The sequence below is a fragment of the Balaenoptera musculus genome, chromosome 1, assembly GCF_009873245.2.
Source record: "Balaenoptera musculus isolate JJ_BM4_2016_0621 chromosome 1, mBalMus1.pri.v3, whole genome shotgun sequence".
Lineage (NCBI taxonomy): Eukaryota > Metazoa > Chordata > Mammalia > Artiodactyla > Balaenopteridae > Balaenoptera > Balaenoptera musculus.
Genome location: NC_045785.1, coordinates 93,895 through 112,993, shown reverse-complemented (window position 1 = coordinate 112,993; position 19,099 = coordinate 93,895). Strand labels below are relative to the sequence as shown.

Here is a 19,099-nt window from a genome sequence, read left to right as displayed (position 1 = left end):
TTCCTCAGCCCCAAGGGCAGGCCGGGTCTACCGTGGGCCTCAGGAGACATCTGTGGGATGCCGACAAGACGGCCGCCAGGCCACAGTGGCCTGGAACCCTCAGTACTCAAAACACCAGACTGCCGGCGCAAGGGAATTCAGAACGAAAACATCAAACGCGAAAATAAGCTTAGCCCTCTTTTTTCCCCACAATGCCTCTTTGAAATAACAAACAAAATTTTAACAGGTGTCCCTCATTTTTTTAAAAATAAATTTATTTATTTATTTATTTTTGGCTGTGTTGGGCCTTCGTTGTTGCACACGGGCTTTCTCTAGTTGCGGTGAGCAGGGCCCACCCCTCTTTGTGGTGCACGGGTTGCTCACTGCGGTGGCTCCCCTTTTTGCGGAGCACGGGCTCCAGAGCACAGGCTCAGTAGTTGTGGCGCACGGGCTTCGCTGCTCCGTGGCATGTGGGATCCTCCCGGACCAGGGCTCGAACCCATGTCCCCTGCCTTGGCAGGCGGATTCCCAACCACTGTGCCACCAGGGAAGCCCGTCCCTCATTTTTTGTGAGCCCTACTTTGCTAGTGCTTGGCTCACTGCTGGGTAATCTGGAAGAGAGTGACATCACCAGCGACCATGACATCACCCCATTTGGCTTGTGTCATCATCTACCTTAACCCTGAGACATCACCAGCCTGCCCAGTGACGGCCTGACATTCTGTTCCATGACGTCATCCTGCCTGACTGATGACGTCACTCCGCCCGCCTTGTGGCATCACCTTCACTGGTCCCGTGATGCCACTCTGCCTGTCTACGACCTTGGCCAGCCAGCCTCTCTCCTGCCCAGCGGCTGGTGTTCCACGTCCACCGTGTCAGGGGCCTCGTGCAGGTGCTGCAGCCGGCGGGGGTCAGATTCGCAGGCCGCGCGGAGGCCCGAGGGCCCGGCTGGGTCCGCGGAGAGCAGAGGCGCGCGGGCCGAGGCTCGCCGGCTCCTCGGGGGCGCCTCACCCGGTCCCCCTCGCGAATTTTCCTTTCAGATTTCCCGCGGCCCCCGCTCGCCCTGAAGGTGAGCCTCGCGCCTCCGCCCTCCCGGAGAGGTCCCCTCCCGGCGCACCGCTCGGAACGGGGGAGCGGGCGCGGCGACTTTCCCGCCTCGGCCCGGCGTGGCCAGAGGCGGGCGCGGGCGGGGTGCCCCAGTTCGCCTTTGTCGCCCGCGGGGTCGGTGGGCCGGGAGCGGACGCGTGACTGACAGCCGGCGGGGGCTGCGGCCGGGGGCGGGCTGCCCGGCGCCGGCGGCTCATTGGCTGGCGCGAGTGTGGGAAAGAACGCGGAGCCGGATTCACACGCCCCGCGGCGGCGCTTCCTTAAATAGCCAGGCGGCGGGCTACGCGCGCTCGGTCCCGGAGCCTGGAACCCGCGGGAGAAGGGCTCCGGAAGCCGTGCGTCCGGCCCGCCCTCGGCCCCGGGCGGCGCGGGGGGCGCACCATGCCTGCCGACACCCCGGGGAAGCTGAGGGCCTCGCCGCGGGCGGGAGCGCCGGCCGGTGCCCGCCGGACCCCGGACCAGCCCCGGAGCGCGGCCGAGCACCGGAAGGTGGGGACCCGGCCGGACGCGGTTGGCAGGAGCGGGGGGGAGAGGGGAGCTGACGCCCGCGGGACTCAGCCGCTGCCGGCCCCGCAGTCCTCCAAGCCCGTCATGGAGAAGCGGCGCCGCGCGCGCATCAACGAGAGCCTCGCTCAGCTCCGGAGCCTCCTCCTGGACGCCCTCAGGAAAGAGGTGAGTCGGGGGTGGGAGGGCGAGATCGGGGAGCCTGGAATCCGGGCGCTCCCGGGCTGCCAGCCGCCCACACCGGCCCCGCCCCCAGAGCTCCCGCCGCTCGAAGCTGGAGAAGGCGGACATCCTGGAGCTGACCGTGAAGCACCTGCAGAGCCTGCGGCGCGTGCAGGTGACAGGTGAGCGCGGGAGGCGGCGGCGAGGGGCCTGGGGCCGGAGCCGCCGCCACCGCGGGCCCCGACCGCCTGTCCCCTGCCACCCCCGCAGCCGCCCTCCGCGCCGACCCGGCAGTCCTGGGCAAGTACCGCGCCGGCTTCCACGAGTGTCTGGCCGAGGTGAATCGCTTCCTGGCCGGCTGCGAGGGCGTCCCGGCCGACGTGCGGTCCCGCCTGCTCGGCCATCTGGCGACCTGCCTGGCCCGGCTGGGGCCCTCGCGCCGCCCGCTTCCACCGGCCCCCGCCGCCGAAGTTCTGGCGCCCGCGGTGTACGCGGGCCGCCCGCCACCGCCGGCCTTCGACGGCCCCTGCCCCTTGCCGCGCTCCGGGGCGGTCTTGGCGCCGCCCTTCCTGCCGGGCCGGACGGGGGCGCCCCTCGCCGCCCCCGGGGCCGCGGCTCAGGGCCGGGGCGCACCCTGGAGGCCGTGGCTGCGGTGAGGTCGCGGCCTCAGAACCCGCTGAGACTGTGCCAGAAAATATTTATTTCCAGAGACCGCGTCGGGAGTTTTGTTTTGCCGTCTTCGTGAAGGGTCCAGTCCGGCAGAGGCCCAGCAGCGGGGTCGGCTGACGTCTTCGCGCGAGCGGGCAGGGCGGGCCGCGGGGGTTCTGCTCCCACCTGGGCCCGCAGGTGCCCGGCGCGCAGGTTCGGCCGGCCTTGCGTTTGCCTGTATCTCACTGCGCTGGAGCCGCGACCCGCCTTGAAGTGGGGAGGAGGGTGTGTGTGAGAGGTCCCTCGGGAGGCTCAGGCAGGACGGTGGCAGTCATCACGTTTTCCAGAACGTCTCCCAGTGCTGGGAAGCAGTCGTGCAGCGTCACTGGGCATGTTCTTCCCCCACTCTCACTCTCGAGGACCCTGGAAGGTGGACACATGTATTTTCACACTGTTGTCTTGGTGCTGAGCTGTGGTGAGGGCTGACTGTCCCTGAAGCTTCGGTTCTGGCCTGTTCCACCTCCTGCCTTCTTGTGGCTCAGCACCAAGCTGCCTGTGCCCGCCCGTGCGTCGAGCCTGCCCCAGGCCAGTGTCTGCCCAGGAGAGGGGTGCCAGCAGGAGAGGGCATCTGAGTCCCAGGGGCAGGGAACGGGGGCCAGCCCGACAAAGGGCACTTAGTGCTGGGGCTCTTCTCCTGCCAGAGTGCAGCCCTGCTGTGTGCCCCATCCTGCCCTGAGAGGGGAGGTCCCCCTACAGTACGAAGGAACTGGCGTTGGTCCGGCCTATGCATCTGTCGTGAGCACCGGCTGTGTGTTCACCCTACAATACAGCGATCCTAGGTGGCGTTGGGCGTCGCCCCCCCTCCCCACTCCGGGAGTCGCTGTCCTGTGGTCCCAGGCCTCCCCCGGCTGCTGCTGGGGCTGTGCTCCAGGTGCGGTGAGGGGGTGGTCCAAGGCACGCAGCTGGGACTGCGGTGTCTCATCCTGAGCCCTCCTGCGGCTGAGGCAAGATCTGTGTCCCAACCACAGCCAAGTTCATCTGATGGTTGCCGGCCGCCTGCCTGGCCAGGGACCATCACGGAGGAGGAGAGTGAATCACTGCCGGGGCTGGCCTGCCCCTCCCCCAGTGGCCCATCAGCTCCCGTGTCCGTGTCGTGTGCAAGGTTCACCTGCCCTCCTGGACTCAGCCGTGCACACCGGCAGGGCCTGCCACGTCCCACCAAGCCAGTTCCTCCCCGACCTCTAGCTGCCTGGTCCATCTCCCTGAGTGTCCAGGGCCCAGGCCAGTGGTCCTGGACAGTTGCAGCCATGCAGGGCAGGTGCCGCACCCTCTGCACACAGGCCCTGGGGAGGCTGGGAGAGCTGGGTCACCAGCAGGACTGTGGGGGAGTTGCTGCTGACCAGCCTGGGAGGCCCTCCCAGCAGGAGAGTTGTAGAGGGTCCATTTCAGAAACCAAAGTTCAGCTTGGTTGGGGGAGGGGAACTGCTCAGGGAGGGCCTCAGTGCAGGAGGGGAGGGCCGGCGGCTTTGGGATATGAAGCTGGGTGGGTGGGTCCGTGGGTAGGGGGAGCGCCCCACCTGGTGGCCAGAGAGAGAAGGGCTGCCCTGGAAGGTCACCTGGAACTTGGGTCATCACACTCTCCCTTCTCCAGGGAGAGGGTGGTGACAGCGCCAGACCAGACCGCCCCCCGCCTCCGTCCCTGGGCCTTGCCCCCTCCCTTACTTCCTTACTTCCTGTTCCTGGTCATCTGTTCTCAAGACGCTATTGCCAAAGGGATCTTTGCGCCGAGTGCCCTGTTAGCCCTCCAGGGACCTCAGGCTCTGAGGGAACCACACTGACCCTCAGACAGGCAAGCTCCTCCCGTCTCTATCCCTTTGTACTCACCCCCCCGCCCCGTTCTCTCCCCACTTTCTCACCTGAGGCAGCCACCCCAGACCCCGAGGGCTCTGGAGGCCAGGGCCGTGTCTGTGTCACTCGCTCCTGTCCCCAGCACCTGCTTGGAACAGGAAGACGCTCAGGTCGGGCTCAGGCCATACAGACCTCGTTAATTAGCTTGGATGAAAGAGGAGCCCGGAGGTTGGCAGAGGGTGTCGCCCTTGATTAGATTAGGGGCGTGTGAGGAAGCACAGCCGGGCCGAGGCTGGCTCCCCTCCCCAGGCTGCCCCTCAGCAGTACCCTTGTCTGTGGGAGGAGCCCACACCCCTCTCCCCGCTCAGCCTGGACACCTGCCCCAGCCCCGGAGAGCTGGGCTGGGGTCTCCCCCTCAAAGCAGGGGCTCTTCCTCCTCCCACCCTCCCCTCTCTTCCGCCCATTTCCTGCCCCCTCCCATGCCTCAGAGGGGCTCTGGGTAATTCCTCTGTGTCCCTCCACCCCTTTGGCTTGGCTTTTGTCTTGCAGACCTTCCCGGGACAATGATAGAGGAAGCATCTTCTCCGGTGGCTGTGTCTTGCGGGTGGGGGGAGGGGGTGTGTGTGGGAGGGATCAGAACTTCCTCCTCCTGCGGGGAGGGTGCGGCCAACTGACCATTTCTCCTCCACTGGCGGGTGGGGCCTCATTCACCTGTGGCCTCCTTCCAGCCCAGTTCCTGGCAGGGACCAAGGGTCAATAAATGTTTGCTGAGTTCATGTGCAAGGTCAGGTGATCTGCCTGCCTCTGTGGGTGTCTCAGCCCTGTGGAGCCCTGTGATGCTGGGCCCCTCTGTCTTGCCTGTGGGGTCAGGGCTTGGGGACCAGACAATGACAGCAAGTCATAGGTGTTTGAAATCTGGAGAAAGAATTAGTCCTCATGGTGACAGAAGTCGGCCTGGCCAGGCCCATGAAACCAGTCACTTGGGAATTTGGGGTGGGGCAGGGCCTGGGGCTGCTTGGAGCCCTGGCTTGTGAGAGGTGAGGGCTTAGCTCCCCGACCAGAACTCCTGTGGTTGCCCGAGTATCTCTAGGCCCCAGCAGCCTCTTCCCCTCCCCTGGCACGCACTGGCATGCCCTGGCTCCAGGACCTGCTCCCTTTTCCCGAGGAAGAAGCTGAGCCCAGAGGGTTCTGCAGCTGTGCCTGGCTACTCTCTGCTCCATGGAGCCCTGGGGACCATACCCATCCTAGGATGCACCCTTGGGCAAGGAAAGAGGCCCTGGGGCTGATGGCCTCCCAGGAGGCCCCCAAGAGCCCCCACCTGGTATTCAGCCTTGTAAATGTCCCGAGGTTGACCTGCGTGACCAGTGAGGTCCTGTAGAAGATGAGGTTGCAGGGGCACCCTGGCCTACCTCTTTGTCTCTCACATTCTCCACTCTGAGGGAGGCCAGCTGTTCTTTGCTGTGGAGAGGCCAACAGAGTGTGGTGTTTAGAAGCAGATCCTCCAGCCCTGTCGAGCCTTCAGATGAGACCCCAGCCACTGCTGACATCTCAAGGGCAACCTTGAGAGTCTGAGAGCCAGAACCACCCAGCTGAGCAGCTCCTCGACTCCTATCCCTCAGAAACTGTGCGAGATAATAAATGTCTGTTGTTTTAAACTGCTGAATTGTAGGTTAATTTGTCATGCAGCTATAAATAATAATGTTTTATGTAAAATTAAAATAAATAACAATAACAATAACAATAAACAACTAATGTGCCCACCGCCACCCAGGGCCACCACCATGTGCCCACTTGATGGGGCTGTGGAAGAGGTCAGGCGGGATGGGACCCAGAAACAGCCGTTGAAGCTGTGGTGAGGAGCGGAGTGGGTTGGCCTGATGTCTGCCTGGAAGTCGCTTCCCTGTGAGCTCCAGCTGGGGGTGCAGGGAAGCCAAGGCCCATCCCTGTGGCTTCTGGGCAGGGCAGGGGGCCATTTCTGTTCTGATAACTGACAGGGCATGGCGTTGGGGATTCATGGGCCCCAGACTTCAAACAAGGAGAGGTGTGGGAGATTCTCTGTGCTGAGACCCACAGAACCCAACCTGCCCCAGGGCCACGCTGACCTGCCCTCAATGGGCATGTCAGCCCTTTTTGCAGCCTGGTATCTACGATGACCAAGAAGCAACTGGCTGCTGCTGCTTCAAAGGTGTCTCTTCCTGGTGGACTGCCTGACCCTGACACCCATCCGGTGGCTTCGGGCTCCCACTTCAGAGAAGGAATCCCCATGTCTGTGTGGGGAGGTGGGGGCCCACTTCCTGCCTTCCCATCCTTACCCACGAGTGGGCCAGAGGCTGGTGGGGAGGAGGGCTTCCCCAGCTGCACCCTTCCCCTCACCCATGGTCCCCCCAGCACCCCTTGCCTTGTCTAGCACAGTGGGGTAGGGCTCAGCAGCTCTGGGTGTGGGGAGGCAACTCTGTCCTCTCCTGGCCCCTACGCCCACCCCCCAACATATGAGCTGACCACGGCCTGGGCCATAAACGCACATCCAGGGGCCGGGGGCTGGCCGGGCTCCAGCCGGAGCACCCCCAGCTCCTGGCCCTCCCTTTTCATGGCCTCTCAAGGCCCCAGGCCTGTGGGGCCCTGGGCTTGGGCTTTCCCTGCCAACCTAAGGCCAGAAGAGTGTTAGGCAGGACCTGGCCAAGCTTCTTCCTCTGCCTGGATCAGGAGGCTGGCTCTGGACGAGATGCCAGGTGGGACAGGGCATCATCTGGCTGTGTGTACGTGGGGCTTTCTTCTCTCCGTGTCCCTAGGAGTTTGCTTTGTTGAATTAAGAGGTGAGGGTAACATCCCAGGACTGAGCTGACCGGTCTGCCCACTTGGAGTCTGCAATCTTTGGTCGGACTTTTCCAGAGCAGAGACCAGGTCCAATGGACTAAATGTGTCCACCACCCTCACCGCCCCCCGCCTTCCCTGCTAATTCATATGTTGAAACCTACCCCCCAAGGTGGTGGCCTTAAGAGGGGCCTCTGGGAGGGGATGGGGTCATGGAATGGGATTAGTGCCCTTACAGAGGGACGAGACGGGAGAGCTTTCGCCTACCCTATCGGCCATGTGAAGACACAGCCGGAAGGCAGGCTTTGCGCCTGGAAGAGGTCCTCATGGGAACCCGCCCGTGCTGGTACCAGCCTCTGGGTCCATGATGAATACATTTCTTTCTTTTTTAAAAAATAAATTTATTTATTTATTTGTTTTTATCTTGGGCTGCGTTGGGTCTTCGTTGCTGCGTGTGTGGGCTTTCTCTAGTTGCCGCGAGCGGGGGCTACTCTTCGTTGCGGTGCGTGGGCTTCTCATTGTCGTGGCTTCTCTCGTTGCAGAGCACGGGCTCTAGGCATGTGGGCTTCAGTAGTTGTGGCTCGCGGGCTCTAGAGCGCAGGCTCAGTAGTTGTGGCTTGCGGATTCTAGAGCTCAGGCTCAGTAATTGTGGTGCACTTACTCAGTAGTTGTGGCTCGCAGGCTCTAGAGCGCAGGCTCAGTAGTTGTGGCACACGGGCTTCGTTGCTCCGCGGCATGTGGGAGCTTCCCGGACCAGGGCTCGAACCCGTGTCCTCTGCACTGGCAGGCGTATTCTCAACCACTGCGCCACCAGGGAAGACTGATGAATACATTCCTATTATTGATTTGTCCTGTTGCAGCAGCCGGGCTGACCAGGACGCCTGGGCTTGATGTTACCGAGCAGACTGGAGGCTGGAGGTAGCGGCTGACTTTCCAGAACTCGCTGGGACAAACGCCTGCCCCCTCGTGGGGACAGAAACTAAGGTTTCGGGTGCCTGGGCTGATGCTCCTTGTTCACGGGGCCCCTCCCTGCCGCACAGATTTGACTTGTGTGGTAAAGGCAGCTTCTTCCTGGGTGGGGAAGAGTCCCAGCCTGAGCCCAGAATCCTGGGGAAGGTCTGGGCCACCCCAGCGTGGAGCTCGGGAGTGTGTGTAGAGTAAATGGAATGATGCCTGTAACATGTCAACGAAAATTCAATTAACTATCAAGGTAAGAAGGAAAAAAGGGAATTTAATTGGAGCCAAACTGAGGACTCTAACCTGGGAAGCAGATTCTCAGAAAACCCCGAGAACTGTTGCACCTGTTACAAGTAGAATGCATAGTCATACACTGCTTTTTTTTTTTTTGGCCATGCTGCACAGCTTGTGGGGTCTCAATTCCCTGATCAGGGATTGAACCCGGGCCATGGCAGTGAAAGCTTGGAATCCTAACCACTAGGTCACCAAGGAACTCCCCTCATATACGTTTTTTTTTTTTTTAATTAATTAATTTATTTATTTTTATGTTTGGCTGTGTTGGGTCTTCGTTTCCGCGTGAGGGCTTTCTCTAGTGGCGGCGAGCAGGGGCCACTCTTCATCACGGTGCGCGGGCCTGTCACTATCGCGGCCTCTCTTGTTGCAGAACACAAGCTCCAAACGCGCAGGCTCAGTAGTTGTGGCTCACGGGCCTAGTTGCTCCGCGGCACGTGGGATCTTCCCAGACCAGGGCTCGAACCCGTGTCCCCTGCATTGGCAGGCAGATGCTCAACCACTGCGCCACCAGGGAAGCCCCATATATGTTTTTGAGACAAAGGCTCTCACATCAAAATGACCTACTGATATTTTACATAAAGGTCACTAAGGATACATAGTCCAGGTAAACACCCACAAAGGAGCAGCAAGTCACCATGACCCCCTCCAGAATTGGGAAAGAACTCTATTCTTTTTAGATGATTTTTTTTAAGATTTATTTTTGGCTGCATTGGGTCTTCGTTGCTGTGCGCGGGCTTTCTCTAGTTGCGGCGAGCAGGGGCTACTACTCTTCGTTGCGGTGTGCGGGCTTCTCATTGCGGTGGCTTCTCTTGTTGTGGGGCACAGACTCTAGGCACGCGGGCTTCAGTAGTTGTGGCACATGGGCTCAGTAGTTGTGGCGCACGGGCTCAGTTGCTCCACGGCATGTGGGATCTTCCCAGACCAGGGCTCGAACCCGTGTCCCGTGCATTGGCAGGCAGGTTCTTAACCACTGAGCCACCAGGGAAGCCCAGGGGCTCTATTCTTTAAGAAGTTACATTGCTGGCATCAGAAGAAAAAAATGGATCTTTCCGGTGGAGCAGGCGCCCCACCTTGGCGGAGCTCCGGCTCGCGTGTGATGCAGATGCACGTGGCGGGTCAGGGAGGGAGGAGGCGCCAACAAACACACGGAGAGAATCTTATGTTTAATTTTCTCTTGTCCTGCCTTAAAATATAAGTTGTTTTTTTTTTGGCCGTGCTGCAGGGCTTGCAGGATCTTAGTTCCCCGACCAGGGATCGAACCCGGGCCCCAGCAGTGAGAGTGCTGAGTCTCACCACTGGACTGCCAGGGAATTCCCAAAATATAAATTTTATTTCATCAAGTGTCCCAGCCCCAAAGGGTGCCTAGAGCTCGGTGGCTGTGCTGACAGGGCCCGCAGCTGTGACCGGTGCAGCTGTGACGCTGCTGCAGGTTTCTCAGCTGCGTCACTGGAGCAGTGATGTGGCCTTGAGGGAAGTCAGGAGGAGGGAAGGGGAAAGGGAGACAGTTACCACTTGTTCCTGGAGCACACCTGCCTCTGGGCTCTCAGTAACCAGCCCACTAGAACTAGTCTCCACCTGGGCAGGTAACTGAGGAGAACAAACGCACAGAGCCAGAGACCCACCACCTCATGGTCAGGACACACAGTCAATAAATCGAGTCGGACACAGAGGCCTCTCAGAGCCGGCCAGGGCCCTCCCCACAGAGACTCAGGCCTCCTCATTCTGCTCTGTGTTTGGAGTACCTGCAGGTCCACGTCCTGCCCCCACATTCCACGCGGGGCGCCTGTGCAGGACAGCCTCGAGCTCCCCACCAGTGGTTCAGGGATGCGCCTGACACAGGCCGGGACTGAACCCTAACTCTGTTGTCACTGTGACCTTGCATGTTGTCACTGTGTGTCACAAAATCTCAGATGTAAGACGGGATTAGTAATAGTACCTGCCTGTGGAGCTAGGTGGTTGAGAGGATTAAATAAAATAAATAATCTGCATTATGACTGCTTCCAGCCAAGACTGAGTAGCAGGGACCAGATTTACCCTTCTGCCTAAAACAATTAAAAAACTGGTTAAAATATATGAAACTGCAGACCATGAAAAAGAGTGCTCCCTGGGCTTCCCTGGGGGCGCAGTGGTTAAGAATCCGCCTGCCAATGCAGGGGACACGGGTTCGAGCCCTGGTCTGGGAAGATCCCACATGCTACGGAGCAACTAAGCCCGTGCGCCACAACTACTGAGTCTGCGCTCTAGAGCCCGCGAACCACAACTGCTGAACTCGCGTGCCACAACTACGGAAGCCTGCGTGCCTAGAGCCCATGCTCCGCAACAAGAGAAGCCACTGCAATGAGAAGCCTGCGCACCTCAACGAAGAGTAGCCCCCGCTCGCCGCAACTGGAGAAAGCCCGCGCGCAGAAACAAAGACCAAACACAGCCAAAAATAAATAAATTAAAAAAAAAAAAAAAAAAAAAGCCCAGCTCTTTAAAAAAAAAAAAAAAAAGCAGTCCCTGAGAAGTGGAAAAGAAATGAAGTGAGCCCTACACTGCCCCAGCTGACTGCTTGGAGACAGTTTCCAGGCCACGGTGCAGGGCAGGAAGCCAGGCAGACTCCCTGAGTTAAGGAGGAGGAGCTGACAGTCCTGGGGGACCAATGTAGCTGGAGTTCATAGGACAGGGTGTCAGAAGGAAGAGAGGTGGTGCCAGAGACAGAACTCTAGAGAGCTGCAGGGGTTCCCCCTCAAACCTGATTAGAATGTCCTTGTGCGGAAACTCCTCCAGGCCAGGGAAAGGACCACCCAAAGAATTAGACGGCAACCCCTGAGTTCACACAGGGCCAGACACAGTTCCAGTCTCCACTAGCCAGAATGGAAACCCCATAACTACAGGGCAGGTGGCAGAGTGCCCAGCAGGGTCTTGTCCATAGGTTAGACACTGTTCTAGGCCTGCCCAACAAAGTTTACAAACAAGATCTCAAAGGATCAAACTGCTTCCAAATAACAGCCGCACCCAGAACAGAGCTCAAGAATGTTTATAGTAGTATAAAAATATCCAGCACCCAACACATTAAAATTCACAATGTCTGGCATCCAGTAAAAATTTACCAGGCATGCAGAGAAGCAGGAAAATCTGACCCATAATGAGAAAGTTCAATCAATTGAAAGCACCCTAGAAATGTCACAGATGATAGACAAGGACATTAAAACAGTTGTTATAGCTGCACTTCACATGACTGAGAAGCTAGAGGAAAGACTGAATGTCTTGGAGACATTGAAGGTACAAAAACCTCAATTGAACTTTTGGAAAATTATGATGTCTGATGTAAGAAATACATTGGGTGGGAGTAATGCAGACTAGAGATTAGACATTGAAGAGAAAACTATTAGTAAACTGCAAACATAAAAATAAAAACTATTGAAAATAAAACAGAGATTTAAAAAGTGGGGGCTGGGGGAAGAAAAGAGCATTAGTGAGCTGTGGTCAACGTCAAGGGCCTGACATACATGTAATTAGCATCTCAGAGGAGGGGGGAAGGTGAGAAACATTTGAAGAAATAATGACTGGAAGTTTTACAATCTTGACATAAATGATAAACCCACAGATCCAAGAAGCTCAAGGGAGCTCAAGCACAAGAAGTTTGTTTATTTATTTATTTATTTATATTTATTTATTTGGTTGCCCCGGCTCTTAGTTGCAGCAGGTGGGCTCCTTAGTTGCGGCTTGTGAGCTCCTTAGTTGCAGCTCGCTGGCTCCTTAGTTGTGGCATGCGAACTCTTAGTTGAGGCATGCATGTGGGATCTAGTTCCCAGGGATCGAACCCAGGCACCCTGCATTGGGAGCGCAGAGTCTTAACCACTGCACCACCAGGGAAGTCCCAAGCACAAGAAGTCTGAAGAAAATTGCATCAAGGAACATCATAATCAAATTGCTAAAACACAGCAATAAAACAATGATTTCTGCTCTCACAACTTCTAGTCAGAGGTGTGGGCATAATGAAGATGAAGATTCACCAAACAAGCTCTATACATTGGTTACCTGTGTACCTGTCACCACTTTCAAAAATCTATAGGCAGTTAATGTGGATGAGAACTATCTGCTGATTGTCCAGTAAAATTATAGAACTGCCAAAACAAAACCAAAACCAAAACAAACAAAAAACAAAAGGTGTGGGAAGTTCTAGCCAGGCCAACTAGGCAAGAAAATGAAATAAAATACATCCATATTGGAAAAAAGAAGTAAAACTATCTATGTTCAAATGACATGATCTTATATGTAGAAAATTCCATGGAATGCACTAAGAAAAACTGTTAGAACTAATGAATGAATTAAGCAAGGTTGCAGGGTACAAGATCAATATTTTAAAATCAGTTATATTTCTATACGTTTTCAACAAACAATCTGAAAATGAAATAAGAAATCGATTCAATTTATAATAACATCAAAAAGACTAAAACATTTATGAATAAATTTAATAAAAGAAGTGCAAAACTTATACTTTGAAAACTATACAATATTGTTGAAAGAAATTAAAGAAGACCTAAATAAATGGAAAGATATTCCACATTCATGGATTGGAAGATTTAACATTGTTAAGGTGACAGTACTTCCCAAATTGATCTATAGATTCAACACAATCTCTTCAAAGTTCCAGTTAACATGTTTGCAGAAATTGACAAGCTGCTCCTAAAATTCATATGGAAATCCAAGGGACCCAGAATATCCAAAACAATCTTGAAAAAGAACAAAGTTGGAGGACTCAAACTTCCTGATTCCAAAACTTACTACAAAGCTACAATAATCAAGACAGTGTGGTACCAGCATGAGGTTGAACACATTGATTGATGGAATAGAATTCAGAGTTCAGAAATAAGCCTTCACTTTTAGTCACTTGGTTTTCAACAAGGATGCCAAGACAATCCAGTAGAAGAAAGAACAGTTTCTTCAACAAATTGTGCTGGGACATCTGAATATCCATATGCAAAAGAATATAGTTGAACCCCTTCCTCACACCATACAGAAAAATTAACTAAAAATGGATGATATACATAAATGTAAGAGCTAAAACTATAAAACACTTAGAAGAAAATACAGGAGTAATTCTTCATGACCTTGGGTCAGGAAGGACCTGAAGTCAGGTCCAGAAGACAAAGCCTTCTTGGATATGTTTCCAAAAGCAAAAGTGACTAAAGATAAAAAAAAAAAAAAAAAAAGATAAATTGGACTTCATAAAAATTAAAAACTTTTGGCTTCAAAGGAGATTATCGAAAAAGTGAGGGACTTCCCTGGTGGCGCAGTGGTTAAGAATCCACCTGCCAATGCAGGGGACGAAGGTTCGAGCACTGGTCCGGGAAGATCCCACATGCCGTGGAGCAGCTAAGCCCGTGAGCCACAACTGCTGAGCAACCCCCGCTTGCCATAACTAGAGAAAGCCCGCACACAGCAACGAAGACCCAATGCAGCCAAAAATAAATAAATTAAAATAAATTAAAAAAAAAAACTGGATTGTTTAAAAAAAAAAAAAGAAAAAGTGAAAGACACATAGAATGGGAGAAAATATTTGCAAAACATACTGACAAGAGGTTTGTATTTAAAATATATAAATAACTCTCTCAACTCAATAATAAGACAACCCAACTAAAAAATTGGAGAAAAATCTTAATAGACATTTCTCCAAAGATATATAAATGGCCAATAAACACACAAAAAGATGCCTGACATCATCAACCACCAGGGAAATTTAAATCAAACCACAATGAGATACCACTTCATACCCACTAGTGTAGCTATAATTAAAAAGACAGATGGTAACAAGTATTGGTGAGCTTGTGGAGAAATTGGAACACTTATACATGGTTCATAGGAATGCAAAATGGTGCAGCCACTTTAGAAAACTGTTTGGAAGTTCCTCAAAAGGTTAAATGTAGAATTACCATATGACCCAGCAATTCCACTCCTGGGTACATACTCAAGAGAAATGAAAACATGTCTACACAAAAATGTGTGCATAAATGTTCACAGCAGCATTATTCATAATAGCCAAGAAGTGGAAATAACCCAAATGTCCATCAACTGATGAATGGATACATTTAAAAATGTGCTAGGGAACTTCCGTGGCAGTTCAGTGGATAAGACACCATGCTTTCACTGCAGGGGATGTGGGTTCAAACCCTGGTTGGAGAACTAAAATCCCACATGCTGCTCGGCATGGCCAAAAAGATAAATAAATAAATAAATAAATAATAATACATACATACATACATACAATTTATTTACATATCTTACATATCTTATTATTTACATATCTTACATACCTAAACACACATAAAATGTGCTATATCCATACAATGGAACATTCTTTGGCAACAGAAAGGAATGAAGTACTGATACATGCTACGACATGGATGAACCTTGAAAAGATTATGCCGGGTGAAAGAAGCCAGACACAAACGGCCACATACTGTGTGAGTCCATTTACATGAAATGTCCACGATAGGCAAATTGGTATAAAGTAGATTAGTGGTTGCCCACAGGTGGGGTGGAGGTCCAGGGAAATGGGGAATGACTACATATGGGGGTATGGGGTATCCTTGTGGGGTGATGAAAATGTTCTAAATTTGTTTATATTGATGGTTGCACAACTCTGACTATACTAAAAACTATTTAATTTAAACGGGTGAATTGCATGGGGTGTAAATTATATATCAATAAAACTGTTAACCCCTTCCCTGTAAAAACAGCAGTAAAGAGAAGGTTTTAAGAGCCTCTATGGAAAAAAAGACATGATATATACGGAGGAACAAGGGTAAATGATGGCTGATTTCTTGTTGGAAACAATGCATGTGAGGAGACAGTGGAACTACATCTTTACTGAAAGTAAAAACTATCAACCTAGAATCCTAGAAACAGAGCCACCCATACCTATATGGTCAGCTGACTTTCAACAGAGGTGCTAAGACAATTCAGTGGAGAAAGGGGAGAGTCTTTTCAACAAATGGTATAGGTACTATTGGATATCCATACACAAATAAAATAATCTGGAGCCATATCTTTACACCATATACACAAATTAACTCAAAATGGATCATAGACCTAAATGCAAAACCTAAAACTAAAAAAAACTTCTTGGAGAAAATTTAGAAAATCTTTGTGATCTTTGGTTAGGCGAAGATTTCTTAGATACAACCAAAAGAACAATCCATGAGAGAAAAATGGATAAAAAATGGATAAATTGGAATTCATCAAAATTAAGAACTTCTGCTCTTCAAAAGATATTGTTCAGAAAATGAAAAGATGAGCCACAGACTAGAAGGAAATAATTTCATATCACGTAACTGATGAAGAACTTATGTAAAGAATATATAAAGAACTCTTAAGACTCAACAATAAGAAAACAAATAACCCAATGAAGAAAATGGGCAGAAGATTTGATCAGTCATTTCATGGAAGAAGATATATGGATGCATTTATTTATTTATTTATTTAAAAAATGTTTTTGCCACGCAGTTTGTGGGATCTCAGTTCCCCAACCAGGGATCAAACCCAGGCCCTCGGCAGTGAAAGCGCCAAGTCCTAACCACTAGACCACCAGGGAATTTCTTGGATGCATTTAAACACAGGAAAAGATGCTCAGCTTTAGTCATTAAGGAAATGCAAATTAAAACCACAATGAGGGACTTCCCTGGTGGCGCAGAGGTTAAAACTCCACACTCCCAATGCAGGGGACCCGGGTTCGATCCCTGCTCAGGGAACTAGATCCCATATGCATGCTGCAACTAAGAGTTTGCATGCCACAACTAATGAGCCCACGTGCCACAACTAGGGAGCTAGTGAGCCGCAACTAAGGAGCCCGCCTACCACAACTAAGACCTGGCACAACCAAATAAATAAATAAAATTAAAAAATAAAATAAAATACCCTCTTTAATAATCGTTTAAAAAAAAGCAAGCAAACAAACAAAAACAAAAAACAAGAAAACCCCACAATGAGACAGTACTAACCATCTACTAGAATGGTAAAGTTAAAAAGTCTGACCAGACCTAGTGCTGGTGCGGATATGGAGCAACGGGAACTCTCAGGAACTCCTGGTTGGGATGAAAAAATGGTAACCACGCTGGAAAACAGTTTACCCAAGAGAAATGCAAGCACATGTTCACACAAAGACTTAAACACAAATGTTTGTAGCATAGCCCCAAATGTCCATCAACAGGTGAAGGGATAAACAAATCTTGGCATGTCCAACAATGGGACACTACTTATTAATTATAAAAAGAACTATTGGCATACACAGTGGCATAGATGAATCTCAAAATAATTATGCTCAGTGACAGAAGCCAGTCATACTGCACTCTTTTGTACTACACCAACGAGTGCCTACTGTATGATCCCATTTACATGAAGTTCTGGACGGTGCCACCCAACTGCAGTGACAGAAGGGAAAGAAGGCCCACGTGGCTGCCTGGGCAGAGGGGGGCATCAGAAAGGGCACAGGAACCCTTGGGGTGGCGGGCATTTCACTCTCAGGAGTGTGGTGATGGCTTCCTGGGTGAATACACATGTCAAAACTTAGCTAACTTTACACTTTAAAGTGTAAAGTTTATGTGGAGTTTATCATATTAAATTATACATCAATAAACTATTAAAAGATGAAAAGTCAAAAACCCATAATCTGTGTAAAGCATTTAAGACTTCCAGGCGTGTAATAGCTGCTCGTTGAAAGTCGGCTCTTATTTTTGAGGGCTTATGTCTCAAGGTCAAGGGCTCAAAGGGGGCTAAGTGGCTTCGGGAAGGGGCCCTGGCGCCCCCAAACGCACCGCCCTCTCAGAGCCAGGCGCCGACGGCTCTGCTCTGCCGACTTCCGGTGGAGCCCGCTCGCCCTCTGGTGGCGTCCGGCGGTACCGCAGGCCGCGTGCCCGGCGACACCACTCCCCGGCGGCTCCTCCAGCCCGTCCGTCTACACCCGCTCGCGGGCCTCCACAGAGACTTAAGGCCCCCAGCGCGGAGCTGGGTCAGAAGCGCGCAGATGCCCGTGTGCTCCAGAGCCCTTCCCACGAGGAGGCCCATGATTGGGGGGCGAGGAGACGGAGGGGACGCCTCGGGTAACTCCAGCCACAGCTGGTCTTCAGAAGGAACCAGCTCCACCGCGCCCTCCCCACAGCCTCCCCTCGGGTCCTGTACTGGCTTCTTCCAGGGCAGCCATGGCAACTGTAGAAAAGCCCCTGCCCCAAACCCTCCCAGCTTCCTCTGTCTGGGAAGTCCATGGGGGGCTCTGCTGCTGTGGCCCTGTAGACAGACACACACGTGTGCGCCACGGAGTCGTGATGTGGCGCTGGGCCAACTGGTGTCCACGTGGAAACAAAAGGTGTGACAGGACCCCCATCACCCACCATCCACGAAAATCAGTACCATGCAGTTTGTAGTCGCGGTGGGTGAGAAAGGTAAAACGGTGGAGCTCTAAAAACGTGGAAGGGTGTGGCGAAACCTTCGTGACTTTTGGGGGCAGGCAAAGAGCTCTGTAAAAAGACAGAAACAGGGCTTCCCTGGCGGCACAGTGGTTAAGAATCCACCTGCCAATGCAGGGCACACGGGTTCGAGCCCTGGTCCCGGAAGATCCCACACGCCACGGAGCAACTGGGCCCACGAGCCACAACTACTGAGCCCGCACTCTAGAGCCCGTGAGCCACAACTACTGAGCCTGTGCACCTAGAGCCCGTGCTCCGCAACAAGAGAAGCCACCGCAAGGGGAAGCCCGCGCACCGCAACGAAGAGTAGCCCCCGCTCGCCACAACTAGAGAAAAGCCTGCGCGCAGCAACAAAGACCCAACGCAGCCGAGAATAAATAAATAATTAATTAATAAAAAAAGACAGAAACAGTGATAAGCATAAAGAAAATTGTTGATAATTTGGACTATGTTAAAATTTAAAACTTCTGTTCATCAAAAGGCACTGTTAAGAGGTTGAAAAGTTGAGATGGGGGGGAGATATTCATAGTACAAATATTCAAAACAGAATCCTTACCCAGAATGGGTAACAAACTCCTACAGATCAATAAGAAAAAGGCATAGAAAAGAGGCAGAAGCACTGAAGAGACATCTTCACAAAGGAAGATGCCAGTGGGGACTTCCTTGGTGGTCCAGCGGTTAAGACTCTGTGCTCCCAATGCAGGGGTCCAGGGGTTCGATCCCTGGTCAGGGAACTAGATCCCACACGCTGCAACGAAGATCCTGACTGCCGCAACTAAAGACCCGGTGCAGCCAAATAAATAAATAAATATTAAAAAAGAAAATGACAATGGCCAGTAACTTCATTCTTTTCTTTTTTTTTTTTTTTTTTAAATTTATTTATTTATTTTTGGCCGCTTTGGGTCTTCGTTGCTGCGCGTGGGCTTTCTCTAGTTGCGGCGAGTGGGGGCTACTCTTCGTTGCGGTGCGCAGGCTTCTCATTGCAGTGGCTTCTCTTGTTGCAGAGCATGGGCTCTAGGCGCACGGCCTTCAGTAGTTGTGGCACGTGGGCTCAGTAGTTGTGGCGCGCGGGCTCTAGAGCACAGGCTCAGTAGCTGTGGCTCACGGGCTTAGTTGCTCCGCGGCATGTGGGATCTTCCCGGACCAGGGCTCGAACCCACGTCCCCTGCATTGGCAGGCGGGTTCCTAACCACTGCGCCACCAGGGAAGTCCCAGTAACTTCATTCTTAAGGGAAGTGCTGCACCAGGCGGTGACAGGCCGTAGGCAGTGTGGGCGCAGACACACTGGAGCGAGGGCACAGCCACCCCGCAAGACTGTTGGGCAGTGTCCTCTAGAGCTGCAC

At 52.9% G+C, this 19,099-nt stretch overlaps 1 protein-coding gene across 2 annotated transcripts; it reads left to right on the top strand.

Moving 5' to 3' along the window:
* The first annotated feature begins 669 nt into the window (after positions 1-669).
* HES4 (hes family bHLH transcription factor 4) lies at positions 670-2,464 on the top strand. 2 transcript variants are annotated; one of them, XM_036833307.1, is made up of 4 exons: positions 676-1,575; positions 1,663-1,758; positions 1,847-1,934; positions 2,023-2,464. In XM_036833307.1, the coding sequence occupies exons 1-4, from the start codon at positions 1,468-1,470 to the stop codon at positions 2,406-2,408; spliced, it is 678 nt and encodes a 225-aa protein (XP_036689202.1). In that variant the 5' UTR covers positions 676-1,467; the 3' UTR covers positions 2,409-2,464. The 2 variants fall into 2 exon arrangements, with proteins under 2 accessions (XP_036689193.1, XP_036689202.1); XM_036833298.1 differs by having other exon boundaries at positions 670-1,758.
* The last annotated feature ends 16,635 nt before the right edge of the window (positions 2,465-19,099 follow it).